The 12696-nt window shown below is 35.9% G+C and overlaps 1 protein-coding gene across 2 annotated transcripts in view; it reads left to right on the top strand.

The window, feature by feature from the left end:
- Positions 1-9258, top strand: part of LOC107552092 (transcription initiation protein SPT3 homolog) — a 51239-nt gene extending 41981 nt beyond the window's left edge. For both annotated transcript variants that reach the window (XM_016233922.1, XM_016233921.1), the window contains 3 exons: positions 4042-4216; positions 5120-5201; positions 6809-9258. In XM_016233922.1, coding sequence (XP_016089408.1) covers positions 4042-4216; positions 5120-5199 — 255 coding nt within the window. In that variant the 3' untranslated portion in view covers positions 5200-5201; positions 6809-9258. The remainder of the gene's footprint in view (positions 1-4041; positions 4217-5119; positions 5202-6808) is intronic.
- The last annotated feature ends 3438 nt before the right edge of the window (positions 9259-12696 follow it).

The raw sequence follows: 12696 nt of genomic DNA on the forward strand, positions 1-12696 counted from the left end.
GGTGTTCGGCGTAAGCTCGACGTATTGATGTGTAGATCCTCGTAAATTCGCCCATGTGAAATCCCAGAGCTTTTCTCGCAGGAGATGGACAGAGATTTATGGAGCTGAAGCGATCTGACAGCCTGTGTTTTATTTCCTTTTATTATTCACGCACCGCTCAGGTCTGCTGACTACGTTAAGCGTCCACACTGCAGCGCTTTGATAATAATATTTGATGATAATAATAATAATGAATTACATTAATATAATAGTCGTGATTAGCACATTTGACACATTACAGCTGTGCTGATTTTAGGGTTAATGCACATAATATTTCCTGTTCCTGTCATTATTATTATTATTATTATTATTTAGTAATTACATTTGATAGTTTTGTTCAATAGTAAGGCACTTATAGACACCAATACTCAATAGTTAATAATAATTGTTCAATATATAGAATGTTCAATATATACACCAATGTTCAATAGATTATAATAATTATGATTATTATTATTATTATACTTGCTTTTGTATAGTGGTTATAATGTTCAAAATATTCACAATGTTCAATAGATTATAAATACTATTCTATGTATAATTCTAATTCTATCTTAATGTTGCTTTATACAGTGACAACAGCTGCAATATGCTGTAAAACACCAATGTTCAATCGTTTGTTTATAATAATAACTAACAATAATTATTCATATGATTATTATTATTCAATAGTTATGTTATAATAATAATGTACAGTGTTGGCCAAGGCATATTTAAGAGGTTTCAGGTTTTTTTTGCTGCATTACAATACCCATAAAATGAACTATTGCCGGAACCTCCTGCGATGGAAGGAATCTGCTGGAACGTTGAAAATGATCTGAAAGTCATGGATAAAAACTGTACGACTCGCTTCATCTGATATTTGTTGTGCTCAGAGCAACCATCTGCATGTTTCGTGAACATTATGAAATGAAATCATGTTTTGGAGGCAAAAAAGGTCAATATTTTCAGATCTGTCAGGTGTTCTAATAATTTTGGCCACCACTGTATAATAATGAATAGTTAGCCTATTCAGTAGTTATGCTCAATAGTTTATAATGATAATTGAATAGTTTAGAATCATAATGAACATGTCGTTGTTGGTGTTGTTAGCGATAATAATAAACTGACACCAATGTTTAATAGATAATAGTTATTATTATTATTCTTGTTGTTTATAATAATAATACCTCCGACTTATTGCTTTTATAATGTGGCAACAACCACAAAATGCTTATTATTATGCAATTATATATTATTATATAGGCTATTGCATTATATGTTACTCTGGACCACAAAACCAGTCATAAGGGTCTTTTTTTATTGAGATTCATGCATTTTTCATTGATGTGTGGTTTGTTATGATAGGACAATATTTGTTTGAGATACAACTAGCCTATTTGAAAATCTGGAATCTGAGGGTGCAAAAAAATCTAAATGTTGAGAAAATCGCCTTTAAAGTTGTCCAAACGAAGTTCTTAGCAAAGCATATTAATAATCGAAAATTAAGTTTTGATATATTTACGGTAGGAAATTTACAAAATATCTTAATGGAGCATGATCTGTACTTAATATCCTAATGATTTTTGGCATAAAAGAAAAATTGATAATTTTGACCCATACAATGTTTTTTGGCTATTGCTACAAATATACCCCAGCGACTTAACACTGCTTTTGTGCTCCATGGTCACATATGTTATTATAATTTTTGGAAGTTACAGGCTGCATGTAACGGTGTTCTTCTTACTGCAGCTAAATTGTTCTTAAAGGCAGAAAAACACCCTTTATTTGTGGTAAAATCACTGTAACGCAGGGCTTTATTAAAGCTGCTGTCGTCAGTTTGAGGCATTAAAGTAGCTACCTGTTCCCAGCAGTCCGTGCGCTGGCGGTGACCTGGACTCTTGGTGTCACTTTGAATGGGCATGACCCCTCTGTGTGGTTGCAATTATTTATGACAACGTCTGATTATAGTACATTATGCTTGTTGTTATTATGCTTTATACATGCTTATTCTTCAAATGCGAAAAAATAATCTAGTCTCAAAAATATTTTTCTTGCCGAGCATTTTTGTCTAGATTTCCAGCATAAATATTGGATAACATGAAAAATTAATGTCTTGAAAATTAAGCGAGTTTAATCTCAAGAAGAAAACCCCATTGACAGATTTTTTTCTATCTGAATTTTGACACATTTTTCAGAAAACAATACCTAATGGCCTCTGAAGTTATTTTGCTTCTCAAGTAAATGTATCTTGACTTAAGTATGTATTGAGTGTAGAGTATATTATATCTGTGGTTGCAATTATTTCTGTTAGCATCTGATTAGAATACATGATACAGGCTTCACAGAACATTAAAGATGTAATGAGCAAATGTGTTTACTGTAGTAATACAATCTTTTCAGGAAGCTCCACTGGAGAATTTAGACTGAAGAATTATTGCTTGTTTATGAATATGAAATCATAAACACCTGCTTTACATCATGTTACCCGTTCCCAAATTACATTTATTCTGTAAACCTTTCAACCATTCGAGCGCCAACAAGCAAAGCAGATCCTTTATATCCCAAACCTGAAGCGTTTATGGTTATCAACCGCAAGTAAAACGAAGCAAAACCCGTTATTTAAAGTCAATAAAGCATGGCTCTGCTCTTCTCTGCTATATTGTGTGTTTGCAGTGTAGTGGTATGTTGAACAACTGTTTATTATTCATACATTTCTGCCAGATGTATTATATTAACAGACGTTCAGACCTGTTTTCTAGCATCCACAGTTCAGCGACAGTGTGAGCTTTTACTGTCAAATGAGAATAAACATGAAATTACAGCAGCCATGTTTAACTTGAACATGAATGTTCATTTATAATAAATCATAATGCATAGGCCTATTTAAAGCTTTAATATCATCAGCTTTAATCATAATGCATGCTCAACACAGTTTGTTTTAATGCAATATGTTTGGAAAGAAATAGTTTACCCAAAAATTTATATTTGCTGAAAATTTACTCACCCTCAGGTCATCCAAGATGTAGATGAGTTTGTTTCTTCATCAGATTTGGAGAAATGTAGCATTCCATCACTTGCTCACCAATGGATGCTCTGCAGTGAATGGGTGCCATCAGAATGAGAGTCCAAACAGCTGATAAAAACATCACAATAATCCACAAGTAATCCACACCACTCCAGTCCATCAGTTAACATCTGGAGAAGACAAAAGCTGAAACAAATCCATCATCAAGATGTTTTTAATTTCAAACCATTGTTTCCATTTAAAATCAGGTCCTCTATCCATAATATTGTTTTCTCCAGTGAAAAGGTCATCTCGTCTGAATAAGGAGAGAAAGCTGCACAGATCAAGAACCATTTACAAGCCAAAACAGCTCTAAACAAATATGTGGTTGGATTTTAATGTGAGAGGACCATAAGAGATGGATTTTTTTTTAGTGGAGGAAGCGTTATTATGGATTATGAACTCATATTTTGGCCAGGAGCGATGGCACCCATTCACTACAGAGGATCCATTGGTGAGCAAGTGATGGAATGCTAAATGTCTCCAAATCTGATGAAGAAACAAACTCATCTGCATTTGGGATGGCCTGAGGGTGAGTACAATTTCAGCAAATTGTCATTATTGTGTGAACCATTCCTTTTAAGTCTTCAAACATTCACAAACAGTTGTTTCTGAAGTTTTTCCTGCACAGTAAGATCTGGAGTTTTGTACTTCAATTTCTTGTTGATGCCCATGAGTACCGTAAGTGTGCATATAATTATTTACAAAAAGCTGCAGGCCGCTTAGAAAGTGTTAACCAGAATGTACGTTATCATCAATTAACATGGCCAGCCTGCATGCGCTGTGCAGTTTGTCACGTGTGAGCTGTGTGCCTTGTGAAGGGGAACATGAGTGTTATGTAAACTGTTCAATCTGAGTGCTCGGAGTCTCGCTGCATGCGTGTGCTCACATAATTGAAGCATTGAGCAGCCCAGAGTGATAAAAGACATGCATCACTGGATCTTTGTTCGTTTCAGGCCGTGAGCGTGATCAGTTTACAGTGGGCCACTCGCAGACGCCAGCACAGTGGCAGCGGCCGCGCTCTAATGAGAGCTGACAGACGTGACAGAAAGAAAATGTCACAGCAGAGCTGTGAAAATAAACCGCTGCACATGAGAAACCTAAGCTCTGAGCACCTGCTTTCTGACTCAGGTACATTTAATCACCTTTAATCCCATTATGTTCCTGACCAAAGACTGAAACCTGGGGATCTGTTTGATATGCATCACTAAATGTGTTTGAGTTTTTTGGGAATATATGGATCATGTCTCAGTTTTGCACATTAGTTTTTTACACTGCAAAAATAAATGTATTTTTGCCTTGTTTTCCAGTATTAAAAAAATGACAAATATTTTAAAATTCTTAAACATACATTAACTTGAGAAAGAAAATAGCTTCAGATATTAAGTCTTGTTTTCTAAAAAAAATTAAATGAATTAAATGATCAAAATCAAAAAAATGTCAATGGGTTAAGAAAAAATTAACTTGTTTTCCCTTTGAATTAAGTTTATTTTTCAGACCCCAATTTCTTGTTTCAAGCATAAACGCACTTAGATTTAAATCAAGTTTTTTTCAGAAAACAAAGACTCAATATGATAAGTCATTTTGCTTCTCAAGTAAATGGATCTTGATTTTACTGCTAAATGTGTGTTAAAGAAAAACACATCAAACACCCCTTACTTTACCTTAGTCATTTTTTTATATTTAGAACGGTCTTCTCCTTTAAAGAATGTATTCTTGTTCCTTATAGATTAAACACTGCTCAACACTGCCCCTTTCCTCAGCAAACCCATTTTTATATGCATATATTTTTGCATTCAACATGCTTTCATTTTTATATAGTATGCATTTGTTTTTATATATTAAAACTGCTATAAAAGCATATTAAAGAATCTGAGGTTATCAAGCATCATAGAAACATTATACAACAGCGGTCTAATCAAATGCACTGTATTCCAGGTCTGCTGAAGCCATGTGCTTTGTGTGAATGAAATCGAATTCGATATTGCATGAAAATCTTCTGTCACAGCTCTGAAATCTCCATTTACATTGTAGGGAAAAGAGCAACATCTTCCAAACATCTCCTTCTGAGTTGCACAGAAAATGGAAAGCTGTACGAGTTAGAAATGACATGATGGTGAGTAAATGTGACACGATTCCTCTAACGCTTTCAATTACCTACAGCTGATCTTCTTTAACGAACTGCTTTTATTTGTTAGTATAGATGGGATATCTAATCTCAGATGTGATTCGCAAACGCTTTGTCGTCAAAGTGCATGATGGATTTTATCTAATGCATGTTTCCAATGATCATCTTTCTAGTCAGTATATCTGTAACTGAATACAAACAATAATCATAGAACATGCCAGCACATGTCTGAAAGCATCCCAGCAGTGTATCAGATAATGTGCAATTTCCTCTGCACGTTATTAAAGGTCCCGTTAGAGTTTTATTCCTCGGCCCTGGATGATGTTGTGATAATTGAATGCAGTCTTGAGTTACTGATTAGATTCATTTCGTCTGGAAGGATCTTTGCATTTTGTCGTCGCCAGAATACAAGACATTAAACATTAAACTGTATCCTAATTACATTCAGCTATTTTAATAGCATTTTTCTCGTTCCACGAATATCTGCTCTATTCAAACGGGGGTCTGTCATAAGCGCTCAGTGTCTCTGATCGGGACCGTGTTGTCATACAGACGGCGGCGGCTATAAAATTGGAGACAGTAATTTTTTGGGAGGTCTGACACTCTTCAAAAGCTCAGTGTCTGTCTTTCTGAGCAGGGAGAGGTCGTGATCGCAGCGATTGGCCGTTTGATTTATTAGACACTATGTGAAATGAGGAATGTTTCCTGTGTCCTGCAGCAAACAGACAGTATTTCACATAAAAATCTTTAGCTGGAGACTCCAGTAGAGACAGTGTAATTGTTGTTTTGAAACGGGGAAGAATGCAGAAAGCATCTCTCTTCTGCTCTCTACATCTTTTATTCATTTTTAGAAACATTTTTATCCAGCCATCCCTCCCAAAACTCTAAAATCCACCCAAGTAATGGTTTTCAGATGTTTGCAATTACTAAGAATGAAGTATAATTAGAATTTTCACTACAGATCTTTCTGTCTTTGTTTTTACTGATCAAACGATCCAGTAAAAACAGTAAAATTGTGAAATATTATTACAATTTCAAATAACTGTTTTCTATTTAAATATATGTTAAAATGTAATTTATTCCTGTGATGCAAAACTGAATTTTCAGAATCATTTCTCCAGTCTTCAGTGTCACATGATTTGCTGCTCAAGAAGCATTTCTGATTATTATCAGTGTTGAAAACAGTTGTGCTGCTTCATGTTTTTGTGGAAACTGGGATACTTTCAGGATTCTTTGATGAATTGAAAGTTCAAAAGAACAGCAATTATTTGAAATTGAAACCTTTTGCAACATAATAAACGTCTTTACTGTCACTTTTGATTAATTTAATGCATCTTTGCTGAGTAACAGTATTAAAAATCTGCCCCAAATATATATTACATATACATTTCTCTGTCGGTCATTAAATGAATTCCTCAAAAAGTCGCACAGTTTGAGATACAGACATGTTGCATGCCAAACTTTAACACTTTAGGGTCAGCGTTTGTTCAAACCAAGGGAAATTAACTTGGCCGTTTAGATGGTTGGAGAAAGACCATCTCCGCCAAAATATTTCCTAATGGATGTGTGTTTCATTTTTTTCTGTTCTTTTTCAGGGCTGTCAGTTCAGAGTGTTTGGACTGCAGAGACGAACTGAAATCCCAGATCTGGATGCGCTCCATCAGGGACCCAATAAAGGCTTTGAGTAATGAACGCAGCGCTTCCTGCACCAGACTTTTATTAGGCTGCGCTCAAGTGCACCAAGTCTCACCATGAGCTTCATCCGTTTCCATGTTCAGCAGACTCCGTGGCTCCCGTTAGCCTCGGACGTCACCGATTCGCACAGCCTGCCAGATAATAACCGCACGTTATGCGCAGGTCAGTTTTCATTCTGATTACAAATCAGTTGTTGTATTAAGACATCCTATGAACTTCTGTCCGACTGCACACGGGGAAGAAATGATGATGAACGTCGGCTCCGGTTGCGTCTGGCCCGTTGAATCGGGAGCGTCACGATGCCATGAAGTCATTGCAATCATCTGATCGTCTAGATCCAGCGTTAGTGCTCTTTCTCAAAACGAAGTGAGCAATGTCATTTCTCGAACATTTCCATTTGATGTTGTTGTGGCCATGATTATGACTAGTGTCTTTAAATGTCTGAAACACAAAGCAGATTCTTGCAACAGCCTCATAAATCATCAGGAAAGTTATTGACTAATATGGAGTCTCGAAGTGGGGCAGAAAGCCGCTTGGGAAAGCTGCGAAGGGCTCGTAAAATGTGTAACTTCTTGAAAAGGGGCGGCTTTTCTCACTCAGCACAATCGCTTTCCCCCGGCCGCTTCTTCCCAACGTTTGTGTGAGTTTCCCATAAGTGACTCGCGTAGAGGAACGCAATGACTGCAGACGACTGGATATTCACACCTCAGTGGCTAAATCAACTGGCAGAAGGAGAGGCTTCCTGAGCAGGTGTCTGGATTTTCACAGGTCTGGCGTGTCGCGTCCCAGCAGAGTTCACGATCCTCGGGTTCCAGGCGCGCCGGGTCTCGCTGTCACGTATCAAACCTGAGCAGAGCTTTTAGCTGCACTAGTTTGATTTAATGTGTTGTTGCATTCATAAGTAGGCCTACTGCAAAAATGCAATGCATGATAATTATTTACAGCATGTGCATAAAGCATTCTACATTTGCATACTGCATGTTTCTCGTCTAAGGCAGGACAGAGTCCCTATGGAGGATTCTTCATTTAGAGCCAAACACGGTGTGACGGAGGGTCACGTGACCTGTCTAATAAACATGTCCAGTGCTCTCAATGGGTCACGGATGAGAACAGGCTTTTAAAATACCTTCTCTCTGTTTTGGAGTGATGTGGCCAATAGATATTGGAGCGATTTACACCGAAGTTATTGAATAAAGTCGTCTTTCACTGAGCTCTGATTGATAAGGATCTCAGAGCAGAACAGACTCTGTGGATATGAACACAGAGAACAGTCTGACCAGGACGAAGAGCCCGGTGCATTATGGGATGCTTGTCCATATCAGCGTCAAATTTCCGATGACCAATATATATATAGCCCATAGCCTATATTGATGGCATTTTTAATTAACAACCAGACTGATGTCTTTGGAAAAGCTTTATTTTGATTATCCATGAGAGTAATTTCATATTTAATATTCTGATTGTAATCAGAGTCCGCATAGGTATCCAAATATAACTTACTGTATGATTTGATCTAACTTGCCATTACCACATAATTGAATTCCAGCGAATTCTCGGGAAGTCTTCATATTGATATAATGTTTCCATAACATTATCATGCAATAAGCTGCCCGTTATTTAACATGTTAAACCTGGATGAGTGTAATTTGATTGTGTTTGCGAAGTCGAAGTAGCGTGAAAGGTGATTATTATATATACTGTCCTTTATAAAGCTTTTGGAAACTAACAAAGAAATGGCTTTAGTACTGATTTCGTTTTAAGGATCAGTGGTTTGTAAAAATACGCAACATGTGGACATGGCTAATTGCTAAATGAACAAAGAAGTGAGATGTATAATAATAGCGTGTCGTTCTCACGCTAATGAACGCAGCCGCGAGCTAGCCAGTACTATCAAAGCATGTGGGGCAAAGAATATGTTTGTTCATCCGCAGCCTGACTAATTATACGAAAATAACAGCCAAGATGGAACAGCATACCTTTTCTTCAGAAAGAAGGAGAATTTTTGCTTAGCTTGGCATTTGAAACGGCTTCTCGATATTTGACACCTCCGCAAAGTCGTTTGTCAAACTGAACCGTAGCCGCGTCCAAAAGCCCAGAGCACAAATACAGCACTGAGCACCTGGGTGTCTTGATGCTTGACAAGAAACAGCCCACAGCCTAAAAAAACCTTCAGCAACCCTCTGTTCCTTTAAACAGGTGGTCCCGGGGCAGGCCGTGTTTACAGTGATGTTGAGAACTCCTTCAGTAGATTAACTAGTCTGCGAGGAGCGTAACGTGCAGCTCGAGTTTGCATAGCAAACCGTCTAACGCTGTTTGCATTTTACACGTGTTCACTTTATAAAGCAATATATGTAATGTTTATTTTTCATTTATTATTTGAAAAATATAAGTCTAAAAATTAAATACAACTAAATATATACATTGGATAAATATATTATGTAAAATTAAAAATATATAAAAAAAAATAATTATTATATTATTATTTCTATTAATTATTGTATTATAATTTTGTTTAAAATCAATTAAAATAATTAAATAAAATATTTAAAAATATTTGTAGTTTTAAATAAAATATATAAATTCAATTAAATAATTAAAATATTTTAATTATTAAATATGTTTAATTTAAAAAAATCTATAAAAATTAAATGATGCTAAAAATCCAGCTTTAAAATCACAGGAATAAATTACATTTTAAAATATATTCATATAGAAAACGATTTATTTTATTATTATTAATTATTTTAAATAGTAAAAATATTTCAAAAATTGTACTGTTTTTGCTGTACTTTGGATCAAATAAATGCAGGCTTGGTGAGCAGAAGAGACTTCTTTAAAAAACATAAAAAATCTTACTGTTCAAATACTTTTGACTGGTAGTGTATGTATATATTAAATTGAAATAATTAAAATAATTAATTATTAAATTAATAAAAAATATTAATATATAAAAATATTTTTGTATTTATTATTTGAACATTTTGTATTAAGAATATATATTATAATATATATAAATATAAAAATATATATATTTATTTGAACTCTGTGTGTGTGAGTGTGTGTGCGCGTGCATGCAAACAGGTCATGATGAACTAAAATGTTCCAACTTTACAAGTTACAGTTTGTGAATTAGAATTGCATAACTCTAATTTGTAATTGAACAGAGTATGTATTTAGATGTTTGTCAGTTTATGAGGATGTTTATTTGTATTTTATTCCAACCACATCTGAAATGGATATTAATAGATTGTTCACGTTTTTTTTTCGCAGAAGAGCATTCATTAACATGATTCTTCTGAAGCATGTGTGATAATTCCTCTAGTCTGAACATCAAAGGAACAAACAACACACTGCATTAATTATAATGCTGAAATGTTCCTCATTAAACATTGGTATGAAAATGGAATTACTCCGCTGTAGATGTTTAAAATGAACTGTAAGATGAATCCGAGTAAGTGACGTGAATCATTCGGGAGTTTTCTCCTGGTTTACTGACCTCCTCTGAAGCAGCAGATTAACGTTGCATCCGTTTGTGACACAGCGTGATTCAACACTGTTACTCACCAGAGAACAAAAAAATGTCCAAAAGCATCTTCAGCATCATTCTAGTTTTAAAACAGTTGTTAATGAGATTGTTTGAGGATAATGTGAGTGATTTGTGTCCAAGAAAAACTCTTGGGGTGTGCGATATTGGCAAAAATGATATCAATATTTTTGTGAGTTTTTCAATAACGATAATTAAAAGATATTTTGCTAAGTGTGTTATTGTGCTGGTACTTAGGCTGGTTTAGGCCTGACGTGAAAAATAAATTTGACTAAAACTGCCAGTAGGTGGAGCCAAGTCCCTGTCTAAATGTGATGAATCATTCATTCAAATGTTTCATTCAAAACTTCTGATTCATTTAGAAACACAGCCAGTGACTGGATGAATGTATCATTGCATCGTTGACTCAAATGATTTGTTCCAAAACAGATTCATTCAGTTGCTGTTGAGACGCACAAATGGCTTTGTTTGGAACTATTTCTGTTTGGCAAAACCAACAAAAAAACAGACAATATTGTGTCTAAAATGTAATTCATTATTACTAACTTTTAGTTTGTTTAACTGTTGTAGTCAAAACCAATAGGCTTATCACATTTGCGATCACGTGCTAATAATATTCGGGAAAACTGCAGTACTCTTGCTTGTGTGCTATTACTCTACTATAAACATAAAAAACTAAAACCCATACAAGATTTTTTCTTTTGTTTTGTTTTTTGCTTTCATAACTTGAATTATATGGGCATTCTAACTGAATTCTAATAGGCTTCATTACACATTACACTTTGTCTATGTTTGTTTCTATTCTTGTACTTTTTATGTAAAGCACTTTGGTTCAACCTCGGTTGTGTTTTAAATGGTGCTATATAAATAAATAAACAAGAACAGTGAATGCTGTCGTCGTGTTTCTGTTATGAAATGATTCGATTCAGCTATAAAGCATCTCTACAACAACACTTTTCGTAAAGCGTCTCTGTAAATGTAATGTAGTGCATGCTCATGTCGCTGCTGTAACTCGGACTCTTCAGGCCTCTCGAGATCTGATGGATGAGGCCAAACTCACTCTCCCTCCACCCGTTAACATCAGAACCTCTCATCATCACATACGTGAGATTTTATTCATTTTAACTGAATATCAGCAAAAAGTGAGATTTGTCAATTGTTATGATTATGCTATCATACAGATGAGCTTAAAGCTAAAAGACCATATCAAGTGTGAAAAGCTCATGTGTTAGGGACATGCTTTGGCCTTTGACCTTTTTCCTGCTTAATGCAGTTACAGTGACTGCAGATAAACTCTATTAGATCTACATCTCAGTAATTATTAATGGCAAGAGAAACTCGCGCTTTCCCAGCGCTGATGACTTCAGCAGAAACACCGAGAGAGTAGGCCTATTTTAAGACGCTGTTTTCTTAAATACCCACAATGAGAGTTCAAGCCATGTAGACTCAGCATATTTCATATCAGAACAAATATATGTTTTCACATGTTTACATTCGAAGCCAGCGTGTTTTTTACATCTCGGAGTCCACATGTCCCGTGAGTGAGTTGTATTCATTTCATCTACCTATACGTCAAGACACGTCTCGCAAAAAAACACGCACGCCTTCCAAACGCCGCCATAAAATAGTGTGAACATATTGAAGATCCATTACAACGCAGACGTTATTTTCAGATATTCAAATCAGGGGAGTGCGATGGAGGTGATTTACACCATTAAACCTGGTAAATCTGCCAGAGCTGGCAGAGGAGGACGCCGTACAGACAGACGCAAATCTATGCGTCTCTATGCAGACGCTTTTCCACTCCTGGAAGCACAGCTCAAGGAAAACTGTGTGTGTGTGTGTGTGTGTGTGTGTGTGAGAGACCAGCAGCCTCCAGCATTCGCCTCAGACCCTCTCGACTAACCCAAACGTTGCCCTGTGAGGAGACCACACAGATCAACGGCCTTCCTCCGCACCGACTATGTTATTCCCGAAATGGGGAATGTCATTTTGAGGCTAACACTTCCATTAAGTAGTTTTAAGTCTATTTTACAGCTGTGTTGAGGCTTTGACTGTGCTTTCACTGCCGGTGCTGGCTTGCGGCTGCTTGTATCAGAATGCTGATTACTGCTTGTTTGTATGCTTGTGGTCCTCCGGGTCAGTTAACCAGTCCAGCGTTTCTGAATGTGCTGATTTTCAAGACTTTGTATTCCTTCAGAATTCATGTAGTGCCTATAGTTGTGTTTATTTCATCTAGGAACT

Source organism: Sinocyclocheilus grahami, unplaced genomic scaffold (genome assembly GCF_001515645.1).
Source record: "Sinocyclocheilus grahami isolate Dianchi unplaced genomic scaffold, SAMN03320097.WGS_v1.1 scaffold440.1, whole genome shotgun sequence".
In the NCBI taxonomy this organism is placed as follows: Eukaryota; Metazoa; Chordata; class Actinopteri; order Cypriniformes; family Cyprinidae; genus Sinocyclocheilus; species Sinocyclocheilus grahami.